General features: G+C 36.5%; 1 protein-coding gene across 5 annotated transcripts in view; it reads right to left on the reverse strand.

The window, feature by feature from the left end:
* Positions 1-999: 999 nt before the first annotated feature.
* The window catches only part of LOC126965444 (synaptotagmin 1), a 28,615-nt gene continuing 1,892 nt past the window's right edge, over positions 1,000-27,722 (reverse strand). Inside the window, exons 1-11 of one of the 5 annotated variants that reach the window (XM_050809070.1) lie at positions 22,264-22,424; positions 14,828-14,920; positions 13,875-14,033; positions 12,032-12,174; positions 11,461-11,553; positions 10,918-11,112; positions 10,065-10,241; positions 6,999-7,107; positions 6,395-6,528; positions 3,551-3,756; positions 1,000-3,225 (exon numbers count right to left, since the gene is read on the reverse strand). In XM_050809070.1, coding sequence (XP_050665027.1) covers positions 3,562-3,756; positions 6,395-6,528; positions 6,999-7,107; positions 10,065-10,241; positions 10,918-11,112; positions 11,461-11,553; positions 12,032-12,174; positions 13,875-14,033; positions 14,828-14,918 — 1,296 coding nt within the window. In that variant the 5' untranslated portion in view covers positions 14,919-14,920; positions 22,264-22,424 and the 3' untranslated portion in view covers positions 1,000-3,225; positions 3,551-3,561. Of the gene's footprint in view, positions 3,226-3,550; positions 3,757-6,394; positions 6,529-6,998; positions 7,117-10,064; positions 10,242-10,917; positions 11,113-11,460; positions 11,560-12,031; positions 12,175-13,874; positions 14,034-14,827; positions 14,921-22,263; positions 22,425-27,722 lie in introns of those variants that run through there. The other 4 variants (XM_050809068.1, XM_050809069.1, XM_050809065.1 and 1 more) reach the window with 4 other exon arrangements.

Consider the following 27,722-nt stretch of genomic DNA (forward strand, 5'->3'; position numbering starts at 1 on the left):
TTAATTTTGAAGTAGGCTGTATTGGTATATGTGATCAATCACCATACATTTGGCGCGTGCAAAAAAAAAACATCCGCGCCATTTCCCATAATCACGGACTAGTAATAAAAGAAGGACTCCGCGCCGTAATATTAGCAAGTGAAGCACCTTTATGCTAGTGTGTGTGTGGTTACGGGGTATACCTACCTCATACACATTTTTTCTCCCTTAAATACTTAATCATATATCCACAAATACTTTTATAGTATTGTTTTTAAATTTTTCACAACACACGACAGCATTTTTAAAATATTTTATTGCGACGCAAACTGATCTGTCACAGACGATGGCAAATCTCATAATGGCGGCCGATCGGCTTGTATTAGTGTAAGTGTATGCATGCGTGGGGCTATGTTTTTACACGTTTACCTGCTTGTTTTGGTGCCTCACTGTTATGTAAGGTGACACGGAGTCCTTCTTATTTTACTCGTCGCTGCCCATAATTTTATTTTTTGTTTGTATCGCATTTGTTGCTGTATTTGTAAATAATCGTAAAAATGTCAAGTTTTGATACAAAAGATGTTGAAAAAGTGCGTATGGAACTCGTGAACAACTTACTCACTAGTAACTTAGCTTGTATCTATACTATTAACATGCGTTTAACCGGCGGTTATTGCCAAGGTCAAAAAAGACGCCATTTTAACGCTCGCGACGCATGGCGTCTAATCAAAATCACCAAAGTACTTACCCCTAACATTTATAGTTGGAGCCATAAATAAAAATTGTATGAAAAATTATGTACTGTTTACCAATACTATTTAACATTACATAGTTGTGTTATTTTTGTAAAGAAAATTGTATTATGTTTGTAATAAATTAAAAATACTTCTAATTATGAATTAAAACTATGGCGATCTTGTGCGAGAGAGGTAATCTAGCTACACTCCATTCCTCACAGCCGTTGGTTCGGTCCCCAGCCTTAATAATTCATCCTAAGAGGTGGATAAATGAGACTCAATATAACCATAACTAGGTAAGTATATTTATTAATAAATACAGAACTTGAACCACATGTCTACATACATAACATTATTCGTGTGAGTGCTTCCCTACAACGTTAAAGCACGACTTCATTTCTACACCTATACAATATATAATGTGATGTTTAATTTTAACATGTGATTATATACAAAGAAACACAAAATTGAGATCAACAGTCAAGCTAATTAGGTAGTTATAATATACCAATAGAACGTCGATATAATAATTCAATATGGATTTAAACATTATATTTATAATAACCACACTTAAAAATAAAAATGATGGATGATATAGCAGCGATATTTATACCTAAAGGCGAATTCTTAAACATTTCAGGAGACAAAAATAATTTAACAATTCTACAACATTGATAAATATACATTTTAGATCTGTTACCGAATGATATTTTTATTAAGAATACCTACAGATTATTTATTACATGAAATGTATCGCAGTTAAGTTTAAAACCTTTATACAAACTCTAGTTTAAATATTTGTATTGTTCAAATAAGTTTTTTTTTTATCATACATCACATAAGTAATTTACTTAATAAATAAACATTTTCTACGTGAAATAATTTTAAATTTACGTGGTAATAGTTATATAATTTACAAAATATAATTTTTTTCGACTATAGAAACACTAAGATGACTAAGAGTTTTTCAGTGATCCTAGTGTCGTGCTAAAAATATTACTTTAATGATGATAAGGAATAACGATCATCGTACTACGGTGACGATTTCACATAAAAACGAATCTTTTGTTAATAAAATATACCAACGAAATATAAATAAAGCTCTTTTAAAGACAATATTATAATAATTTATTACCTTACACAATATTATTTTGGAATATGGCATTTGAAAGTACTTACACTCAAATAAGTTATATTTATCAGTAAGTAGGTACCTAAGTAAATGTTTGGTATTTAAAACAATATATTACATATTATTAATTGGTTTATATTTTTATACAATCTTGAACCGTCATATTTTAAGCTATTGCATAGCTTCTATCGCGGGCCTTGAGAGTGACCGAGACCGAATCCAGAAATTCCGTAACGAAAATAACCTAACGCTAGATGTATATAGATATTTCGGCAAGATCATTACAGTTGCCGTGGAACAGCGGTTATCACGTATGCTTTTTTGCAGAAGGTCCTAGGTTCGAGCCTGGGGTACATCTTGATTTTTTTAATTTCATTTTTTTATCACGTTTTTTTAATTTTTATTATTATGCCAAGCATTTTTATTTAGTTTCACCTGTCCCGTTGTCTATTTGTAATCAAATCTTGCAAGTTAAATTTTTCTCACTTCCCGTTTGCTTTTTTTTTCATATCAAAAAAATAAATACTGCATAAATAAAATAAATAAATAATTATAATTGCATAAGTTGATAAAAAATGCTATGCAATAGCTTTACCGCGGCAGTCCCCGATTGCCATTTCTTTAATTTAAAGTCAATAAAGGTAAGTACTTACGAATACTTACTATAAAATAATGCCAATGATAGGTACCTATTCCGAATTCCGAACATGAATCAAATCTCAGGTAATTCATTAATATTATTGGTATTTTATCCTCGTCTTATAGCGGTACGTAATTTTCATAAAATATACACTTGAAATTGCAAATAAGCCGAATGGCAAAGCATTAGAATTAGAAGTTTGTACGGTCTATTAATATTTTTCAAAACTTTCCTTAATTTGCCATGATTTGTATTTCATTGCTTACCTATAGTTTTCACGCGTGTTGGTATCTTTGGTGATAAATAGGTAGATGTTATGTTATGACAGTTGGTGTAAGTAACAATAAATTAACTTCTTCATGTTTATAAAATATATACTAATACTAAATAAAGTCGTGTAGGTAAGGGTCATTTCGTTTATCGTCTACTCGACTTACTATATAAGGTCTCTATATTTCACGGGTTTACCTCTATATCCATTGCGTTGTCAAAGTAGAGATTTAAAATTAACAATTGAAACATATTCGATAACGTACCTATATCTAGAGAAAACACATTTGCATAGTAATATATGTTACAGTTAAATTGAAAGTCTAATTATTGTTGATCAACATATAAATGGCATTCCCCAACAACATTATGCAATCTTTATAAAATATAATTTTAAAAAATATCATAATATCATTGGTAACGTCTCATCGAACGGGTAACGACGCTTCTCCTCGGGATTTTCGTTTCTGAAAAATCAAAATGACCTTAATCGACACATTATTTAAGTAAACAATTTAAATTCCCCCTTTATTTAATTGCTCAATTTATCTCATTTAACAAATTACTAGAGAGTAAAAGCTTTCACACTATGGCCGATCCGTACCCGTGAAAACACGGTCCGAAGTAGTAGTAGAACTATTTCTATGGTAGTTTATGCACTTGATCCGGCTTCCGTCATCCGAATTCTGTCCGTCAACCGTTAGAAATAGTATACGATACACCAGACCATAGTTTCACGGGTTCGGATCGGACGTAGTGCGAAAGCGCTCTAACTCCCACAATAGACTTTACCTTGTCTCTTCTTAATCTTTCTTCTCTCCGTCTTCTGGATCCTTGAGGGTGTGCCATTGAGCAATTGGGCGCCGAGGACTCGCCAGCATGTCAGACCAGTGTCTCAGCTCGGTGCCGGACGCGCTGTATCCCAGGACAACCTTACCGATGGGCTCCGAAGTCCCGATGCGGTCGTAGTCCACCACAGTCACAACTAGATTTACTTTCTGTTTGACGAATCATATTTTATTAATAGAAAATTAATATTTTACGATTTTTTTTCCACGTAAGCAATTTGAATTCATAAAAGAAAATTATGATCTTAAAGTACCTACAAATCTGAAATGCTGTATGAACAAGTGCTTTGATTTTAATTTAATTTGAAGAGCTGACAACACAGTTTTGATCTGTTTTTCCCTTTATTTTTTAAAGTAGGTAAATATTAATATTCGATCCAGATAAACAAATAAGGCTTACACCTAATTACGCCGTTCATAAAATTTACCGATGAGCAGGGAAGGATTATAGTATACTAGCTGACCCGGCAAACGTTGTTTTGCCATATAAAGTATAATTCACGCGATAGTTTTATAAGTAATAAAATATTGTCTATATTATACATCATTTTGCACATAATATTGTCTATATTATACATCATCATTGCCTGTACATCATTTTGTTCTATTGTCAATAGTTTTTGCAGCGCACGCAAAAATAGGTTTTCGATTTTACACCTTGTGTTACAAAATAGCAATTTTATTACGAAAAAATATTCTATGATTAAAAAAATAATTCTAGTTTTAATTATTAGTATAGAAGACAATATTTTTGTTCCTGTACTCATTAATTAATTAAAAAAACTCCTATTAAAATATTATTTAGATGAATTAAAGTGTGATAATTCAAATTTTTTATATGTTTTAAATATATAATAGAACGTCTGTCTACAATATTAATAGTACATTTATTTGTAAAGTGTGGAAATTGTTGTCTTTTGCAGTATTTTTTATATAGATTCAGTCTACCCAGACCCACAGTTACCCATAACCATTCCAGAGTCACAGTGGAACATTTTAAATGGCTATAACTTTTAAGCTGCACGCCATTAAATTCTTTTTTAAAGATTAGATATTCATATTGCATGAGTCAGCAGCAGCCAGCACGATTCAGGTCACACAGCTCTTCGCACCACACTCCGTGATAGATGCGAATGAAGATATACTTTATATACCAGGGCTGAAGCCTTTGAAAATCTTAAAAGTGAAAGAAATTAATAATAGGATGAAACTCATTGGAAAAGGAAGAGAATATAACAAAAGTGAAAGGGAAAATAATTTACGGGCGATCTGAGGTCGGGAAGTGGAAGGGAGAGAATGTTTAAGGGTGAAAACGGTTTATCTCAATTTCCGAAAAACTACAAATGCTATGAAAAAAAGTTAAATTGCAAAATGAAATAAAAGTATTTTTTTTTTATTTCAAATCAAAAATATTACAGTGTGTTTGGGACTTTTTTCCATAAGACTTGCAGTTTTTCCGGAACTCGAGATAAACCGTTTTTTAGCCTTACAACCACCTCTCTTCCACTTCCCGACCTCAGATCACCCGTAATTTATTCGTTTGTTGTATTCTCTTTCGTTTTCCAACGAGTTTCATGATGATATTATTTTTTGTTTTAAAAAATTATCGACCCTGATCTGAGCTAAACATTGTTGTCACCGATTTAAGACATCAGATTAAAATTAAATACCCACCCAATGTTGTAATATCAAGACGTCGGCAGAATTATGGCCGAACTACGATTTTTGGGTACTTTTGGACCACTTGTTGATTGTTATATACTTACCAATGTCAGAAACACTCACACAATAGATGCAAAGCATAACATACGAGTTGCATGAACATGAATTTGACCACAGATGTGTTAATATCAAAAACGTTGGAGCCGAGCGTTATCTCAAATTGGAAGAAGATGATGAACGCGCTACTTGTGACGATAACTATAATCCATTGGGTGCATTGTTTGTAAAATATTAGCTACTAAACATTCTCTCTTAGAAATCTATTTTTAAGATATTTTTTTGAAAAGTCGATGAAGTTTAAAAAACTGATCCTTCCGTAATCGGCAAGTGCCCCCGCACCGCGGTATGCGCGCAGATTATATCGGCGCGATTTTAGTGCGCGCGCAGATGCCTCTCACTATATCCCTTTATCAATGTAACTGATTACTGTGAACGTTTTAACAGAACTTGAAATAATATATATTAACAACAAAACTATTTCACTATGATACGAACACATCTGCGAATCGAACAGAGATGAGGTGACCTAATGAGTTAGTAGTAATGCAGTTACGAGGGGAGATTACATAAAACACCACTTAACATGAGATACGCACTATTACACACTTCACTTAAATAATAATCTCTAACAATAACTTAACGGACGTCGAGTTACCGTTAAAGGTAATTAATTAACTTGAATGCGTGTTCAAGATTGTACTTGGAACGGCAAGGCAGTATGGATCAGATTTAGGATCATTCAAAGAAGTAGTAAAGGACAGTTGGAAAGGAATTAAGAATTTATCAGCAAAGCATCACAACACACTGACATAACATCTTCTAAGATATAGATAGGCTAGACTAGGACGTCTGTCACGTTAGATGGTCATACAGACACGCCAGGCGCTGAGGGGAGGACTTGGGTAAGGACGCGCGTGGTGTGAACATCGAATACAACACCAATCTGTGTACCATCGAGTCGACTCAGCTCTTTACCACTTAATGATCATTAAGTAATAAAGACTGCTCCCAAGTCAGACTCGATATACACAAGAACACTGAATTTGGACTCAATCTCGGCTCGTACCTGTATTTGTTCGAATGGTACTTCGAAAGTGAATGACTCGTTGTAATATGGATTCAATGTGCATTTCTTGATGCTAGTTTTCTTCTTCTTGAGACGCTTGCCGTTCTGCATAAGAGCTATCTTTACGTACGGGTCTGTGTTTCATCAGAGTGGCCGCATATGAAACAAACATTACAAATATTTCAATAAAAAAAGGCAAACAGCAACGATAATTCAACAATGGCTCATCACACATATTCACAATTATTGAGAATAAGGGACGACACGAGCAGGCCGTTCAGCTGATGGTAATTAATACGACCAGCCCATTACAATGCAGTGCCGCTCACGATTCTTGAAAAACCCCAAAAATTCTGAGCGGCACTACAACTGCTACGCTCGTCACCTTGAGATATAAGATGTTAAGTCTCATTTGCCCAGTAATTTCACTAGCTACGGCGCCCTTCTTCAGAGCGAAACACAGAAAAGCTTACACATTACTGCTTCACGGCAGAAATAGGCGGGGTTGTGGTACCCATAATCTAGCCGGCTTCCTGTGCCTCATCATCATGAATATATATCATGAATTACAAATGTAAAATAAATAGATTATGACCGGTCATACCTGATAATCCACCGACATCCATCTTCTTTAGATTCTTAGCTTCCAAGATCACGACAGTCAGTTTCCCAGCGGTTGGGACATATCGCAACGAGAAACAAATGTCTCCCAACTTGTTGTCCTGTAACCCAGATCATTGTATCTGCTATATGAGATAGATATTCATCTATAATATAATGTATTACATAAACTGTATCGATATATAATTCATTAATATTATAACAAAAAATATTTTTTTAGGCATCCGGTGCAGTTTCATGTTCTTTTATAAAGTTTTCTATTGTGATAAGTTTTAATAAAGATAAGTTTAATAGCTGGAAAAGTATTTTGGATCAACCATTGAGACGGAGTGAGAAGCTCAATAGATAAATACTATATTAAGGGTTATTAAAACGCGGCTTAGGGCGGGTAAGGGTTGTTTAACATTTATTTAAAAAAAAGAAAAACATTAGCCCCGTGTGATCCTACAAGCATGGCTGGTACAAATCGACTGAGTTCCTCAGGTAATCGATATATTATATCTGTATTATATACAGTAACGTAGTAATTATCTGAACAACTGGTCGATAATAGGATAATATAACATGGCACAGCCAGAGACAGTAGGAGGAGGCTGCAACATGGCGGAGGTAGCAACTATTGGGTAAAGGACATTCAATATTTACTCGGCTATGTATCACTGCGGTACATATAACGTTGTAGCTCATCAACAACTGTCATCTAACACACAGAACACATGGTCACGGCGACACAACACTATAGGGAGAAACAAAACAACGGTCACGACAAAACCTACACTTATGAAGCGACATCTCGCTGAAACATAAATATAGTATTCGTATTACGATCTGTTGCCAAATGAAGCCAATTATCACCGTGACACCCAGCTCAGATCACAAAGCACATACCTCAGGAATCAGGTCCCCACCGTCCACGGAGAAGAGCTGCCCGAGTCCCGATCTTAATATTACCTGGTACTGCGTCCATTTTAGGAACAGATCGCAATGTCTAAAGGGTGTGCAGGGATACACACGAACATAATATATAACATTACTAATCCACCACATCCCGAGGGAACATGCTCCTCGGTGTGGCGGACTCGTAAAACAATACATAAATAAATACTTACATACGCATCACATACGGCAACAGCAATAAGATAGGATAGTATTAGTTGAGCATAGAAGGAACATTCTAGTTGCATTGTTATATATAGCAATTAATGTATTTCAATAAAGATTTCTAGCTAATAACTACAAATTGTAATAATTGTATATATTATTCCAATATACCAAAATCATACCGCCAAGAAGCTAAAATTGTGCAATAAAATAATACTTTACATCATATTGTAGGCACGTGCTTAAATACAGAAACACATAAGCAAAGTTTAATAAGATAGGTGCCCTTCAGAATTATCATTTTTTTAGTATCCATAAAAATATCAAAACTTAATGAATTACAAAAACATGATACGCACCATTTAGAGAAATAGTTTTTCAAAATGATAATTCAACAGGAAAGGAGTCAACAACGAGCATGCAACATTCCCCAGCCGCAGTAGAAATAAATAAAAGTGTTGGATGGATAAAAAAAATATAAAACAAACAAATGGATGAATAAGTAAAGGTGATAAGGTAAGGTGATAGTGATTTTTATTTGTCGATAAGAATTTTTATTAATTATATTCCCTATACAAATTCTCAGCCTCGGTATCAATTTTGTAAAACAAATTTCATGTAATTGTTCTTGTTGTAGTTGTCTAGGAGCCCGATGGAACAAATTTGTTTAAGATACTCGTTGATGAGTCTCAAAATAATACTTACGTGAATGATGATTTCGGTTTGAAGCGGCATGCAAGATTGTCAGGACACAATCAAACACAGCCAAGCAGAGCAGAGAAAATATGGAGAAAAAGAGAAAAACCAAGTAAATACATTTTGATGTACAAATTAATATATTATTAAAAAAATAAATGACGAATCAATCCACATTGAGGTCGCTTGACTCGATACTTCTGAACCAAATAACGATCGATTCAATTGCTGTTACACCGTCAAGGGTCCTCTTAGGAGGTGCAGTATTATTTAAAAGTATTGCGTTCCCTCCTTCAAAAATAGCATTCAAATAAATAGATTTGTTTTAAAAAGATTAAACAGTATATAAAATTACTAGAATTAGATTCAAATTATCAAAACTATGTTGAAAGAGAGAATATTATATAATAATGTAGATATGTAATATATAATCCAGGGGCGGATTAACGTCAGGTGCGCTCCAGGCCCCGCTAGCGGCCATATTTGTTAAGTATAAGTTTTAAATATTACAATCAAAAACATACTAGCTAAAGCGGGATAAAATGCATAAATCTGGATCTGTTAGATCTATCGGTACGTTATGTTTACTAGCACTTTAGTAGTTATTGCTATACATCTCTATAGAACGTTATAATATAATAAGTCAGTACTTACACACTGACTTATTCTTCATTACATATTTTATTTAATGTTAAATGTTATGTTTTTGTTTGTTTAAAGAATGCCTCGCCTCAGGGATAATCCGCCTCTGATAGTTATATCATTGATTACAATTACTTCGGAACACGTCCGACGAAAACAATCGAATACCTGGATGAGTTCTGCCTGTGTCGCCTAAAGCTAAGAAAAAGATAAATGTACGTCCATATTGCGTTTATGAACCTCGCTTTCCTTACTATTTGTGCAATATGAGCATTAATAGATAATATGTTAGTAATATAGTTACCATTTGACTATAAAAATGGTTGAAGTGTGTAAGCCGAAATGAACTCTTGATGTGACCTGGGTGTAACTTCACGTTTTCACTGTTTTAATAATTTAACAATCCCTCTCTGTATCCATTCATAGACATTATTACGAGCAGTCATACTATTATAACTTACTTATAATATTTTAATTTTCATTTATTGTACTACGTTATTTTTTTAAATAACTAAGTAAATAGAAAAATAATATTTTAAAAGCAACATAATAAATTGTTTTTATACCTTTGCATTGTTATAAATATGTTTTTATTAATTGGTAATCGCACCTGGCCACCCTCTCCTTCTACGCTCTGCAGTTCACGCCATTCTTCTATGGTCTGGGCGAGGTCGACCTGGCACAGCGGTACCTTCACCTCACCGATCTGGTCGTGTTTGGAGAAACGGTCGAAGTCGAAGATCGCAAATACGAGTGTCTTGTTCATCGCGTCCGCATACGGTACGTTCTGCAGCAATATATTTATTCGACAAGAAGCTCTATTACAGGAATATATCAACACAAAGAACTTGCTACCAACTAAATATTTATTACACAAAATGGCATCCTCTCAGCCGTAAAGCTATCTCGGCTAAGGTATTATCCATTATAACGTAGCATTTCTCAGAGAGAGGTACTGAAGTAAAGTTTAAATATTATAGATTTGAATAATCAAGAATATAAAAGTTGGTTCCCTGATGATTTAAAGTCTAGTCCTGTGCCTCATACACATTCTACAAACTACTTTTAGAGAAAAAGTGATAGTAAGTAACTGATACGCCTCGCTTATGATATAGTCCCGCGCAGGATTCTTAAAACACAACATTTTGAGGTGGCCGTCACTTTGACACAGTCTCATTAGCCCAGTAATTTCTCAAGCTACATACATTTCAATAACAACCTTTTGGGTAAGTACCTATTATTTGATAAATAATATCTATATCATTGAGAATAACATATTATCTAAGTTCACCAATTTATAATCAACCTTATGAGAAAAAAAATACCCTTTATCTTATAGAACATCACTATGGAATCACTGTAGTGTTTAAATATGAATTTTAGAAATATTTAATAATGTCTGGAAATAAATTGGCGAAAAATAAATATCGAAACACTTCAATGTAGAAAATGCATTATATTACCTTAAACACAAAAGTTTCGTTGAAGATAGGACTAAGGGTTTTACGGTGGACTTTCGTTTCAAACTTCTTTTTCTTGTCAGGTAAAAGGTAAACTTTAACGTAGGGGTCTGATGTTCCTCCCATATCAAGAGCTGGAAGTTCTTCAGCCTGGAGCACTGTCACCGACAAACTGTTGCTGTTAAAGTCATACTCCAACTGGAAAGCAATTAGAAGTAATGACGTACCCTCTTAGGCTCAGACGGTTTTGGTTCATTGAGAAGATGTATTAAAATTGAAATAAAAAAAATCGTGAAACGGAACATCAAAATTAAAACAAAGGATACAATAATGTTTTAATAAAATATGTGACATACTGATAACGAAAACTGTAATATGGAGAAATCTAAAACAAATGTTATGGAGCCAATGAAACTTCCGGAGTCTGAGCGATATTAAAATGTGTTCATATGATAGGAATGTCATTATTACTATCACGGTGATGTAAATACACAATTAGAGACTGCGTTCAATTTCATCCTCCAAGTCACTTGCTTTCTTCGTTACCTTGTATTGAAGTTTTCCTAGTTTTTGTTCTTCTTTCTTCTCCTCTCCATCATCAGGTTCTTCTGCATTCTCCGTGAGCTCTTCCATGTCCGGCTGCACCTGCGTGCACGTCCCGTGGCAAATTTCACATGAATATAGGTATTCTTACATTAAAAATGGATTCGTTATTATATTCGTTAATGTAGGAAGCATTAACAAATCACAATTATGAGTTATAAATGAAGATGTGTATGCAATTGTAACTTAGATGATCAATTTCTTTAAAAGCACAAAAATTGCGATTTCATTTATTGCAAAGTAGGTTTAAAAGAGGAAATTTATGATTCTACGGCTTAGTAGCCCGTTTTAAAGAATAAATCGATTGTGCGAATTGCCCTTCTGCTGTTTTAAAAAGCTAAAATAACTTAAGATTAGACTATGGAAGAGTTTAGATAAAGTCTTTGCTGGCTGACGATAGTAGCAACAACTACAATAATAATTGGCGGTATGTGTATTCGTGAAAAAAAAATAAATGCTTAGATTAGTAAATGATGTCTTTTGTTCAAGTTTATATTGATAGGATACCCATTACCTTTTCTTTGTATGCTGAGCCTAGAAGCTGGACGGACTTGAAGTCGACTCCTTTCATTCCCTTCTTTCCATCCTTGGATCGTCTTTTGCGGCAACATCGCCGGATGCAGCAGAAACATACTCCAAGAACCACTATACCTACGCCTGAAAATTTTATCGATTATCAAAGTTTGTTTGTTATACGTAAGCCTTTTATATAATAACAGAAGAAATAGTATATTTAGTAAATATTTTATATATCTTGACCAAAGAGAATTGATCTCGAGTAATCATTACAAATGAAATAAAGGCTTAAGCTCTGTGTCTGCATAACTTATGAGCATGGTGTGACTATACGTAGGTAACACTAAAAGTTTTGCGTAACTTAAAAAAGCAACATGTTATAACCAAAATATTATGTTTATTGCTTTTCAAAATAGTCTCCTTTACATTTTAACCATTTTTTCATGCAATCGAACCATTTTTTAAAACGGGAGGACCACATGTTTTCTACGTGCTGAACGCTTTTACTGCCTCTTCGGAATTTGTAAAAGTGAAACCTCTCATCAAATCTTTGATTTTAGGGAAAATACAGAAATCACGGGGTGCTAGGTTGGGGCTATGTGTAGGGTGGGTGACGAGTTGTACTTTTTCGGAAGCTAAAAATGACTTAGTTTTGTGGACCGTGTGTGAAGAAGCGTTGTCATGGTGTAGAAGAACACTTCATGACATGACAACGCTTCTTCACGGCTTTTTGGTCGTCTTTTTATTGAACTTTTTTTAACACCCGTGGTAAACAAATGGTACAATACCACTTGGCATTAACACTCTTTTGATCTTCAAGTGGAATTGTGCAGATGGGACCCGTAGCTGAGAAAAATGTGCGATCATTTTTTTACCAACGTTTCTCGCCTGCCTCACTTTTGTTGGCCTATTCTCATTTTCAAACACCCATTCACATTGCTGTTTTTATTTTCGGGTGTCCCGTTTCGTCTCATGTGACAATGTCATAAACAGCATAATCATCAAGCAGCATCCGTGGTCGTACTTCATTAGCATCAGTGAGTACCACTCCACGCGAGCCCGCTTCTGCTCCGCTGTCAGTTCATGAGGGATCCAACGACAACAAAGTTTCCGAACTGTCAATTCTTCGTGTAAAATTTTCTGAATTTGGCTCATACCAATCCCCAATAGTCCTTGAATTGTCTCATAGGTAATCCGCGGGTTTTCTCCAATTAGCCGCTTAACAGTAGCCACATTATTTTCGTTGAACGCAGTTGAAGGCTCTCAAATTCAGCAAACCATCGCCTCACACTAAACCATTTTGAAGACGAGCGGCATCGCTCTAAAATCTTTTCGACTCAATCCCATTTTCGTTGCGTACCTAGAACTTTGATGTGTGATAAAAACAATTGACAAATGATTTCCTATTAGCTAGAAGTGCAAAACTTTTAGTGTGCCCCATGTATTTTGATTACATTGCACGAAATGTTTGGCTTTCCGGTGTCAAGTGAGTATAGAGTTTCCATCTCGACACTCAGCTGACATTCGCCATCACAATAAATATTCCAAGATCCCACTGCTCGATTCTGCAGGTACGTATTTTTTTAACATCAGAAAATTAATAGTTACTTAAATAAATTACAGGTGCATGCGGCCAATTTTTTATAGACAACGCTTGCTAATACATACACCCTAAATATTCATTTATAAAATTTGTTTTATCTGCAGAATCGAGCGGTGGGGTCTTAGGCTAAAAGTAAATTTAAAACAGCGCGTTAGTCCTCCACAAAAAAACTTGTGTTCTGATTAAGAAATAGTATTGAGACCAGATATATTACTGTACAAGAGTTCAATTGACTTACCAACGAGTATAGCAACCAGCTGCCACGTTTCCATGTTCATCTTTCTGGCTAACTCTTCGGTCTTCTCGACAATACTTTCTTGGGTTGTTGTCGTAGAAGGTAGCCCGGCTTCGGAAGACGTGATGGACCCCATTGTATTTGATGCATTTACTGCACCTGCTGCAATCAATATAACATTAAGTTATTAGTGTAGGTAAGTGGCCTTCTGGCGGCCGGTGTCTGTCCACTGATGGGGAGTGTCCACTCAAGCAGAGGCCACACAAGTCACCTCCCGAACTCCTTACGTGGAGCGCTCACACACAAAATGTATCTCGGTCTACTGTAGCGGAGCGCAGTCCTTAATGCGATACGACAATAACCATGTCGCTGAGCACCCTCGACTTTCACAGTTCTGAAGGCCTACCATCAACTTTAAATCAGCAATTCAATTCCGATGCAGTTTAGGTACCTAAACTGAATCGCTAAGATGCCTACCATGAAAAGCCTTTAACTGAATTGCGTTTGAATTGCTTATGGACAAATGAACGAAATATATTTGTATATTTATAATATATTTGCATAAGTATCTCTCTCTTACCATATGCGTTGCGTTTCGAAACCTATAATGATATGATTTTAAGAGTTTTTTTGCATAGAAATACATATACATTTTAAAATTACGCTTTATAGCGTCAAATTATAAACCATTGAGCCTTTTTAGTACTTATTAAATAATACTAATATATACTAATGTATATAGTTCTTTGAGTGACAAATTATAGGTGTTTTTTTGAGTCAATTGAATCGCAATAACAGTTCATGGTAGGCCCGCAGATGAAGAAGGTCTCGTGTGTGTAGCTACTCCGCTTCTCACACCCTTTTAGTCTAGTCTAGTCCATATAATAAGAGTTCACAACCGCCATTCAATTGAATACCACAGTCACAACGGCTGTCGGCCATATCTGTCTGCTCACCTGAGGAGGCGGTGGTCGAGGCGGTCATGGTGGTGTTCTCCACCTTGGCCGGGAGCTCCGCATCTCGGCGCCATCGCAAGTGGGGCGACATGTCTGTAGAACGTTTGATATCAATGTTTACATCACTCACAATATTATGCGTCTTAGACGTCAGACCTGACCATTCTATCGGACTTTGGTAACAGTTAACTCGTCTACATTTCGACAATCTTATTGTATACAGGTTTATTGGTCGATCGACGTATTCCCGTTAGAATCTATCACCATAGGGGTGATATATTTTTGTGATAATTTTAACTCATTATGCATTTTGCAGTGTTGGTAGGATCGTTGATCCATCTTGTGATGGTCAAGATCGCCGGAATACGTCGGATGAGGGCAGCTCAGGACCTATCGTCATGGAGATCTTTGTTGGAGGTCTTTGTCCAGTAGTGGACGTCTTCCGGCTGATGATGAAGATGCATTTTGCAAAAGTGAACCATTTTTGATTTATTATGTTTTTTAGATCTGTTCATAAAGTAAAAAATGCATCACCAAAAATTTATTTAAAAAATCTCATTCGTTCTTCTCATTTATAAAAACAAATAAACACTTGTTATTTATTAATATTTTAACAATAATTATTATCGAACCAAATTTAAAAATCCAAGACGAAAAACAATATTGTTTCAATATTTTTTTGAGATTTTTTTACACTAAAATAGCACTAAAAATAAAAATAAAATAACATTATCAAACTTGGGTTGTAGATTATTTTAAAATCATGACCCGTTCTCTTAGCTCTCTAACAATGCATAATAGTTAATTTAAATTGAAATATGGAAGATCTTAATCAAAATGAACAACATATTTTTCATAATTACACAAATGAAAAAAAAAAATTAACAAACGACTTCAAAAAGTATACTATAAAAAGTATAATGTGCACTAAAAGGTATAAAAATAATTGCGTATTTTTATACAATCTAATTTATTAATTTAATTCTAGTTACGACTATTGTTATTTTTGGAATCGGTGTCCTTCCGCCGCGACGAGCTCTTGCCTCCTCACGACTCAAGCACAACTCACCTATAACTATGTATGTAGTAACAAACCTATCATGGACGACTCCAACTCCAAAAATTACAATAATCGTAACTAGAATTAGATTAATTAATTAAATTGTATAAAAATACGCAATTATTTTTATACTTTTTAGTGCATATTATATCTATTGTTTTGGAATAGTGTTTTTGAAGCCGATTGTTTTTTATTTTTTTTTATTAAGAATATCGACAAACACCGCAACACACGATTCTCTGTATGATGCAGGATTCTATTCGTAAGGATTGAAGTTGTAAAACTTCAATTCAGATTTAGAAGACTTATTATCTTGTTAAATTAGTATAACAATAAAGGCTTTTATTATTTTATAATATGTTAGTGACGTGCACACATAATCTTAAAGCTTTAATATTATTCTGATTTTAGGTTCGGCTGAATGGAGCCACTAAGTGAGCCGAACACCGACTGTGCCGGCAGACACTGTAATCTAAACCGACCGACCTAATGTATTCTGTGCTCTAGTGACAGGTCGCGTTGGCGTCGAGATCGATAAGTCGCCGATTTAGTCACAGACTCTGAAGGAACTAAACGACTTTGATTTATGTAAGTAGTAGTAGGTACCGAATGAGGTAGCACAGTTAGATAATGTACCAGGTCTGCACTGTGGAAAATAAAATTAATGATCAATAAACTTTTTGCTTAAGCGTTATTATTAGGTTTCTTTATTATTTATGATTGATTTATAAGAAATTAATAATTGAATTAACGCAGTTGAAATGCGATCTTTGCGTAGCATGTGGTTGGTGAGACTAATTGATAGAATTCCGAAAGAAGATGTCGTGACAAGGATTGAGAAAGGAATGCTGAAATGGTTTGGACTCGTGGAGCGAATGAGTGAAGAAAGAATGACAAACCAAATATATTAGACAAGTGTTGTGAGCAAGCGGGTCGCGAGAGACCTCGTAGGACATTCGTCGACCAAATTGGGGGCGTATTGAAACATGGAAAGGTCCGAAGCACCCGGAACTGGCGAGCATGTATGAAAATGTATATAGAAGAAGCGCGTGAGGTTTGTAAGGATAGAAGCAAGTGGCATTCCCTTGTCTCTGCTTACCACGACGGGAAACAGACGTGAGGTGTGTGTTATAAGAACTTATGTTGGAAGAATGTTTTTGAAATGTTGTCATAAAAATATTGCGAGTAGCAAGGGCCGCGTCTGTCGTATTGTTTGATTAGCCTTCCTTACCCGAATATTTCAGCCGTTGTAATGATACTTGTAGACCCCAGGACAGACTTACTGACTCACTCCACTTTATACCACAATCATTCGAATATTAAAATATAATGAAACTTGCCTTGAATACTATTTTATAATTTAAAACTAACAAAATTTATCAATTGTAATAAAATTTTGCATGATAGAGTCCTGGATGAACAACATATAATAATAATATAGGCCATAAAATTTTTGCCTGAAACCTGGAAGTGTTCTCTAGAAAGACTTAGGTCGTAAGTTATATTGTATTGTTTAAAATTAGATTAAATTAAACTGTATACAGATTTAAACGACTTTGCAATAGGTCAAAAATACCACGTTGTGTTCAAATTTGTGAATCAAGTGAATACTTAGTGTTCACCGACAAATAATCCAGCATAAATATTATATAAATGGCTGTTTTGTTAAACAAATCCTGTTCACCACATTCTTATAATTGGTTACAGACTTAGATTAAGGATTGGTCAAGTACGGCAACTTTTACTACGACTAAATGGGCGTGCTTGAGTCAGTCTCGAACAATGTGTTATGTTGACGTATGTGGCACGTTCTGTTAAACTTTGCTAATAATTGAAACTAAAATGCCAGGTTGCGTAGTAAAACTATGTAAAAATAATACTACAAGAAATAAGAAAGACACTGGGAGCACATATTATCAGTAAGTATTTTGTATTTTATTAATTTAAATGTAAAATAACACAAAGCGCTTGTTACAAAATTTGTAAGATACCATTGAATGTCAAGATGCCACGCACACAAGCATCTAATAGTTGCCGTAATTAAAAAGCTATTGTTCTTTGGTAGTGCGGTAACTAGTTGGAGCACAGCGGGGACCAATCCTTAATCTAAGGTTACAGACAATAATCAGGCGATTATCATAATCGACCATAAAAGGCTTGGTTAATCGTAGAAGATTGATTATTTTCACAGTTCTTACTTCTTACCAAAGAGTACAATAAGTAAACGTAGTAACTTCCATAGATAGTATATTAATAAATAGGTACTACCTAGTTAAGTAATCCTTACTAATCTATCTTCTATATTCATATAATGAAAATGGTCTTTTTTTATAGAATAGGAGGACAAACGAGCGTAAGGGTCACCTGTTGTTAAGTGATCACCGCCGCCCACAATCTCTTCCAACACCAGAGGAATCACAGGAGGGCTGCCGGCTTTTAAGGAAGGTGTACGCGCTTTTTTTGAAGGTACCCATGTCGTATCACGGAAACACCGCACAAGGTAGTTCATGGAATGAAGCAAGCTTTGTAGTACGTGGAAGAAAGCTCCTTGAAAACCGCACTGTGGAGGACCGCCTCACATCCAGATGGTGGGGATGATATCGTAACTTGTGGTGGTCTTTGTTTGAGGCTCTTTCACGCCTAAACCACTGATCGTATTGACATAAAACTACCACCATTCGATGCGAAATTTATCCTAGATGGTTTATGGCTACTTATTTTTCTATTGTATATTTCCTTTTAAAATTCGCACAGCGAAGCGGGCGGGAACGGCTAGTTAATATTATAAATGTGAATGTAAGCTTGTTTGTTACGCTTTCCACCCAAACGCCTAAAGCACCCAACCGATTTTGATAAAATTTAGTACAGAGATAGACTAGAGCTTGAAAAAGGACATAAACTACCTTCTGCATATACTTTTTTGACTTACTCGTGTAAGACATTGACTATTTGAAGTTTGAGTGTGTCTGTTGCATCATTTTACATTTTACATATTATATTGTAATTGAAATGATTTGTAAATCGATGTAAATGTAAATCTTGATATAAAAGAGTGGCAATGAGTTTCTTGCTACTTCTTCTCATTAGTCCAAGTTATATAGAGAATACTTCTCGAATGAAAATCACTGCAGAACGGTCTCTTTCAATTTTATATCTTATATGCACGGACGAGTAAAAAAAAGGACTCCGCGCCGTGATATTAGCAAGTGAAGCACCGTTATGTTAGCTAGTGTGAGTGCGGTTACGGGGGATACTAGTTACACAATTTTTCCCTTAAATAATCATATAATTTTATAGTATCGTTATTACACTTTTTCACAACACACGACGGCATTTTTAAACTATATTATTGAGACGCAAACTGATCTGTCACAGACTAAGTATGACAATTCTCATAATGGCCGCCTAACGGCCTGTAGTAGTGTAAGTGTGTGCGTGGGGCTATGTATTTACACGTTAATCGGCTTGTTTTGGTGCTACACTATTATGTAAGGTGACACGGAGTCCATATTTATTTACTAGTCCGTGCGTATATTATTATAATATTGTACCAAATCAAAATGCTATATGAATAAACATCATTTTATTTTAAGGGCTTAAATTCTTATTTGGTCACATATTAAGACTTGATAAAACCCTCGGGTTAATAACCACTGTTTGAAAAAGCTCCATGTTTAACCAATGTCATTTTCCATAATTGGACGGTTTTAAAATCGACGGTTATCTTCGTTTCGGTGAATTCCACCCTTAGAAGCAGAAGGCTTGTTTGTGAATATTTTCGGTCCTTATATTATAAATTTTACACTAGCTGACCCGACAGACGTTGTTCTGTCCATATAATAAATAAAATAATGTTTATATGAATTTGTTAATAATAATATATCATAACATCAAAAATTACTTCGTAACATATGCACCCTGCTGTCGTAATGAAATTGTTTAACAGTAGAACTGTCAAACCATGCGTCAAAATCTTCTCTCATAGAAATTATGTATGGACACATCAAAGGAAAAAGAAATTTGTTGTTTTTACTTAATTTAGCAGCATTTAAACCTTCCCTGGAGTTCCACAAATAATTCAAGACCAAAATTAGCCAAATCGGTCCAGCCGTTCTCGAGTTTTAGCGAGACTAAGTAACAGCAATGCATTTTTATATATATAGATAGTTTTACATAACCCACTGTGCTATACTGAGATATATTGACCCAATATAAAATCCTCACGGAAAAAATCGTGAATATAATATTATATTATATATATCGCAAATAGCCACCAACCGGTAATAATTATCAACTATTTATCTTCATGTTTTAGTTTATCGTTAACGTTAATATATTACCTATTATAGAAATATCTGAAATAAAAAACATGTAAATTTAAACAGTTATTTGTAAACATAAAACCATTCGCTTTGACTGTTTGTATGTTTTGAAGATGTTTGATGTTTCATTTATTGTTAACTAGCTGCCCCGACAGACGTTGTTCTGTTCATATTTGAAAAAACTCTTGCGGATGTAATTTCGTAAAATCCGTAGTAGTTAGCTGACCTCTACTCGGCGAAAGGAATATTCCTACCAAATTTCAAGTCTCTACGCCTAATGGTACCCAAGATATCGTGATGAGTGACTATTTACGTGGAAAACTCTTATATATATAGATTTACTGTGTACCTAAATGTACAAATTAATTTCTATTGGAATTACCTACCTAGTGTGACATCAAAATAATACGTCTTATCATTTCATTCATACACAATTAAAACTAGTTGGTACCTACGATTGTAATAACTGTGATAAAGATATCCATCATATCTACATGGCTTACGTGAGCAAATATTGTAGTCTTAATGTTTAGAAGATATTTATTACGTAACCAACATCACAGAGGGGTGCAGGCTTTCATAAGGGTCAAGGTCAGGAACCATAACCGATATATTCTGAAGATGCCTGCTCCGTCCGATCTATCTCTCAGACTTCCGTTTCATATGTTAGAGGATAAAACTTTTATGTAATTAAATTAAATGTAAATAAATCTATTATCAAAAAATAAATTGGGTATCATTGTTAAACAAGGAAAGACAGAAAATTCCTTAAGTGGTATTCATTCAGGAATACCACAATGGGGATGATTCGACAAGAAATCTTCGGAGGCTGGATGTTTGTGACGAGTCGCGTGCTTGTGAGATAAACGTCACAGAGGTGCGGCTGAAATGTCTCGCTTTGATGTCATCTCTGGTGCTGGTGTTAATCTACAATATGCAGTACTTTTAATGTACCTTTATGCAGCTAAACCTCACTCTTCTACGCAATGCCAAAGATTCAAGCCGATTGGAGATGGCTTGATGTTCGGTGATTCCTGATCTTTTTTTTATGAAATTAAGGGACGAGACGAGCAGGACGTTCAGTTGATGGTATTTGCTACGCCCTGCCCATTACAATGCAGTGCCGCTTAAGATTCTTGAAAAACACAAAAATTCTGAGTGGCAATACAAATAGCGCTCGTTACCTCGAGATATACGGCGCCCTTCAGATCGAAACACGATCTTTGTTAAATGCGGTCAAATGGAAGAACGATCCCGACCCAGAGATGAGGCGATTGAAAAAATCGACTTAATTCGAGTATCAAGTGGAGCAGAGTTTAGTTTTATTAGATTTTTTTATATAGTTTATTTAAACTAAACCGGCCGTGACATATTTTTTTTTAACTTTGAACCAGCGGACGTGGACCTCACAGACCCGCTATCTAGCAATTTATGTCAAACTTTAGTAAAGTTCCGACCACAAAGTTTAGATAAGCGAGCTAGTAATCGCTCTCAAACAAGAAGTGCAACATACGTCTGCTATCCATAAAGCATTTGCTATTTGCAAGAGATTCAATCACACTTCTTAATATGATGATTCTTGGTTCTAACGAATTCATACATTTACTTAAACGCAATATGCAAAACAAACTACATTATTTAGCATAATCATTATAATATTATGCTTCTTATCTATGCATTAGATATCACAGCACCTTTAAATTAATTGTTATAATTTAAATTATATCTAGGCAACTATTAATTGCAGAATTGGCAACTATGTGATGATTCGCTCATCACCTCTGGGCGGTTTAATTTATTTCACTGCACAATAAGTGATAAATGAATCGATCGCCCGCCTACGCGATACAGTTTGATGATTTGCATAAACAACGTTTGATAATTTGGTTGATAAAAAGAGTTTTAGGCAAATAACATTCTCAATTAAGCTAGAAAATATCTGAAAAGTACTATTTATTAAGTAAAATTTGAAATTGGGCCACGGAAGATACCTACTCAGTAAAATTAAAAAGTCTGCGTTAAATCTATGTACTTCCAAAGCTATTTTAACTCACCTCTATCTTGATGCAACACTGGTATGAGCACTATTTATATTTTAAAGAACCCACTATGCACTACCTATTTAGTTTCATATCAAACGAATTTCACGAAAGAATGGACCGTTCCTGTGCTAGCTCAGGGCTGGCCATGATGCGCGCGCAACCAATCGATTTTTCTGCGCGTTGCGTTGCTTCGAGTATTCCGTACTTTGCTGAGTCAAACGGTTTACGTCACACATTGCGTTTGATGAGTTTCAATATCAATAAAGTGTTGAATGGGAGACGTTATGACTTTGAAGTAAAGTAAATTACAATGGCGAAGACTGACAGACGCGGCTCATCAAACACGGTAGCGCTCGCTGATAAAGTTAATACGAGCGCAAATATTTAGCAAACGTTAAGGCATTTCGTAATGTTGAGGTCCTACTGACGAATCGTAAGACTAGTATAACACTTACATAAACAACTTGTCGTATCATTCTGATGACGTATCTTGTTTTCTAGAAGATTTTAGTATAGTTGCTAGTCTACTTGTATCCAGGATAGCTTGTTGTAATTCTGAGGATAAATAAACCCATGGCACAGTAGGTATTCCGATTCTAGCAGTCCGGAACTTGGCCATAAAATAAGAGAAGGAAGGTTGTAACAGAAGTCTCACTTAGACACCTTTTTACGAAATAAATACATTAAATACCTCTTTCTACGTAATTTAGTTCTCATTTGGAAGCTGTTTAGGTTCATAACACATTGATAAATCAGTCTCTCTACCCACCTACTCAGGGTTGAGGCGCGCAAAAACAGCAGGTGCCATTGTAACGATCGTTAGCTATTCTACTTGTGGCTTATTTTTTATGTATTTTAATTATTAAAATAGGTGACGAGTCGAGCAGGACGTTCAGCTGATGGAAGTTGATACGCCCTGCACATTACAATGCAGAGTCGCTCAGGATTCTTGAAAAACTCAAAAATTTTGAGCGGCACTACTAATTTGCCCAGTAATTTCACTAGCTACGGCGCCCTTCAGACCGAAACATTAATGTTTACACATTACTGCTTCACGGCAGAAATAGGGGCCGTTGTGGTACCCATAATCTAGCCGTATACGACCATAATCTGTGGTCGAGGAACAATCTGACACAGCCTGATGGAAGAAAAAAGAAATATCTACGTGAGCTACGTGAAATGTTTTGTGGAAGTGCTGCAACCCAGGTTACGCCAGTTTGTTGCAGCGCTATTAATAGTAATAAGTAACAATCTGTTTGGGCAGTTTATGTATCTAATGACTTTCGTAGAAGATAAACTTGCCTCGAAGGACTCAAATACAATCAATTCGATGGAGGAGAAATTGTTTTTTAAGGAAGCTGAGAATTCTGAAAGCGAGGGCCAGTTGTTGAAATTATGCGAGTGTTTGTTTGTAACCTCTTGCACAATGTCACAATGGAAAGATTTTTAGTTAATTTCGGCCCAGTGGTAAAAATAATTCAAAGTCAAAGTCGAATAAACTTTAATAAATAGGGTAAAACTAAGCGATTTTCAATCGTCACTATAAATATTTCTTTTAAATTACTGAATCAACGATAATTATTTGTAAAAGTGTAGCTCGTGAGAAGAACACGCAATAAAGTCAACGGCCAGTCTTTGAAATCAAATTGACTATTTTACAATGGCTGTAATACATAACAAATTAGTCTGCAAGGTGCTCCAAAGAACGACATAAGTACTTAAATCTTCGCAAACTATGAAAACAGATGCCTTGTATACGATATACAACTATATACTTTAAGACAGCTTCGGAGATGGGCCACAAGGTAAAAGAAAACAAAAGATGAATTTATGGCTGCACCTGATAGGCGAGAGGCGTGTGGGAAGATCGAAGAAGTTATGAGTATTTGACATGGTAGCCGTAGCGGGGAATATACATAAAATACAAATATAAATTAATTTATTTGTATATTATATTTTTAATATTGATAATGACTAGAAGATGTTGCTAGGTTAACTCATTACGTAATAACTTAAGACAGAAGGACCCTTAAGCTGGGACTGAATAAATTGACCGACTTGATATTATCATGTACTATTATATACTAGTCAAAACAAAATAAGGGCCACTTGATTTTTTTGGCCTCGCTAGCGATAATTTATTTTTTATGCATTTTCAAGTAGCTGATAATTTATTGTGGTGTTACCTTATTTGTTTACACACATTTTTTGAGCATTCCACCCGCATAATTGTTTAAAGTGGGTAGTTTTAGATCATTTATTGTAACCTCTTGATTCTACCTGATTTTAAGACGGATTTCAACTCAGTCAAATTCACGATTCTCTCAGGGACACTGTAAGTTTTGTTTGACTAGTGGCTGAATTAACATATAAAAAAAAGTTATGCCCAGAATTCGAAGTCATATGGACTTGCCAACCGTAACTAGGGCCGTAACATTGCTTCAAGAAGGCCATTCGCAGCGATCTGTGGCGTTGCAGCTGGGTTTTTCCCGGCGAGCGATCCAGAATGCTTGGAATCGTTTTCAAGAGACTGGGAGACTAACCAGGAGACGGGGTTCTGGTAGAGTTCGAGCAACTACAGCACAAGAGGACCGCTACGTGCGCTTGAATGCGCGTAGAGAACGCTGTATAACAGCCCGTTCCTTACAAAACCGTTTGTGGCAGGCGACCGGTCGTTCGTTTACATGATGACCAGCAGTTCTCCAGGAGACGCGTAGTGCGGATACCATTTACAAGTGCTCATCGTGCAAACCGGTTATCATTCGCAAGGCAGTATCTGACGTGGGATATGAATGATTGGAGGACAGTATTGTTAACGGATGAGTGCAAAGTTAAATTTTTTAGTGATGACCGTCGCATTAGGGTCTGGAGGCGTGAAGGTGAGCGATTTTCGGATGCTTGCATCCATGAAAGTGACAGATTTGGGGGCCCCAATGTTATGGTATGGGGAGGTCCGGCAGAACCGAGCTGGTAATTCTAAACGAAGGCATAATAACAGCTCAACGTTACATCGAGGAGGTCATAAGACCCCATGTGGTCTCATATGCACACAGAATCGGCGCAAGATTCCACCTGATGTACGATAATGCTCATACAGCTAGGGCCACCAGAGAAGCCCTAGAGGAGGCTGGTATACAGGTGTTGGACTGGCCTGCAAATAGTCCGGATCTAAATCCCATTGAACACATGTGGGACTTACTGAAACGCAGTGTTCGAAGCACAAACCAACCCGTGCACAATGAAAGACAGCTAATAAACGTTCTGTAATCAAGCTGGGAACAAATTCCTCAAGAAACAGTGGTACACCTGGTGGAGAGTGTACCTTCTAGGCTTCAAGAGTGCATTAGTAATCGAGCACGGCATACTAAATATTGAGGAAAGTTATAAATCAACCAACATTTTAGGTTTTTATTTTTTCAGAATGTTTTTCCTGACTAATTATTTTTGCAAAAATGTTAATTTTTTAGAAAAAGTGGAGAAAATTTCAATTTTTAATGAGATGCATCATTATTTTATGCTGTCTTCATTAAAAATCAATCAATTTATCCCGGCCAGCTTCTTCGAAGCCAATTTGGCTTTGCCCTCCAGATGGCCACTCCAATTGGCAATTGGCAATCGCTCGAGATTTCGAGACCCAGTATTCCGATACTAGGCGAGGATATAAGGGGGGTGTTGTCTAAGAGCGGTGATACGGCAAATTGGGATTTTTTAGTGGAAAACGCGCAAACTTGAGTCTTGTGGAGGTTGAATTGGACAAGGTTCAATTTACCCCATTCCGCGACCTTCTCGAGAGAGGACTCGATAGAAGACACAAGTTTCTCCCGGCACTGGTCGACGTTTTCTCGAGAGAGACTTGCATGGCCCGTGTATACGGCATCACCAGTGCTGTCGTCTGCATAGCAATGTATGTTGGAGGTGTCCAACATATCATTGATATGCAGAAGTAACAGCGTGGGAGATAGCACACACTCCAGAGTTCACGGGCTTGGGATTCGAGCAAAACCAGGAAGCTGGAGGTCCACTTGCATAAGCTCTCGGGAAGCCCAAATGATGGAAGTTTTGAGAGGAGCGCCTTGTGCCATACACGATCAAAGGCCTTCGCTATATCCAGGCTAACTGCCAGGCCTTCCCCCTTGCTTTCAATAGCCGCCGCCCATCTATGTGATAGGTATACCAGACGATCACCTGCCGACCGACCATGGCGAAAGCCGTATTGTCGGTCGTTGATCAACTGGTGATCCTCTAGGTATACTAAAAGCTGGCAGCTAATTATGCTCTCCATGATTTTGGAGAGCAGGGAGGTAATAGCAATAGGCCTGTTTTTTGCCGGATCCGAACTGTCTCCTTTTTTTTGGATCGGATGGACAAGGGCTGACTTCCATGAGTCAGGGACTACGCCTTTGGAATAAGAGTGCCGGAACAAACGTGTTAGTACCGGCGTCAACTCAGGGGCACACGTTCTAAGCACGATTGGAGAAATGCCATCCGGCCCGCTCAACTTCCTGACGTCCAACGAAAACAAAGCTTGCCCAACAGTTTTCTGTCTGAACTGTACTTCAGGCATAGAGCTCTGACACCGCGGGATGGTCGGCGGTGCTTTTCCGTTGTCGTCAAGAGTCGAGTTGGAGGTGAAAAGAGTGCACAGGAAATCAGTTTTCTCTTTTGCCGTATGGGCCAGGGCCGTATTCCTCATGTGCAACGGCGGCATGGACGGCTGGTTGAAGTTACCAAGAGCAGCTTTCGACAACGACCAGAACTTGCGTGTTCCGGTCGGGTAACTGGAAAGCTGCTAGCCGATTTTGATGACGTGCTTTGACTTCGCACGGGCGATTTGCCGCTTAAAAAATCTGGAGGTACTGTTATATTTCCTCTTAAGAACTTTGCAGTTCGGATCCTTTGTGCCCAGCGCCGCAACCCAAGTTCGATACGCCTGTTTTTTGCAATCAGATGCTGCTTTAACTGACGCATCGAACCAGTGCTGTGATCTGCCACCGATCGGTACTACAGAGCTTGGTATAAAAATATCCATGCCCTGCAGTATCACATCGGCTACTGCAACGGCTCAGGCACTAGGATCATCCGAAGGGAAACAAACCTTGCCCCAAGGGTAGGATGCAAAAAAACTTCACGCTGGTATTCTGTGCGAGTGTGGTAAGTAACCCGGACGAGTCTGGCCTGATGGTGTTGACGTCATAAGACGGCAGCGTGACTCTCTCACTGCCAAAAAGCCCGTAGTCGCCTCTTACGACACCCTTGGGCACCACCCCCCACAAGATGGACTGACGATCTCGTCAAGATCGCCGAAATACGTTGGATGATGGCAGCGCAGGACCGATCGTCGTGGAAATCTTTGGGGGAGGCCTTTGTCCGGCAGTGGACGTCTTCCGACTGATGATGATGATGATGATGATGATGATATATTCTTTGGTGTAACATGTATCTTACAACTTTTTTTGATAGCTTCACATTTC

The sequence above is a fragment of the Leptidea sinapis genome, chromosome 7 (genome assembly GCF_905404315.1).
Source record: "Leptidea sinapis chromosome 7, ilLepSina1.1, whole genome shotgun sequence".
Classification (NCBI taxonomy): Eukaryota; Metazoa; Arthropoda; class Insecta; order Lepidoptera; family Pieridae; genus Leptidea; species Leptidea sinapis.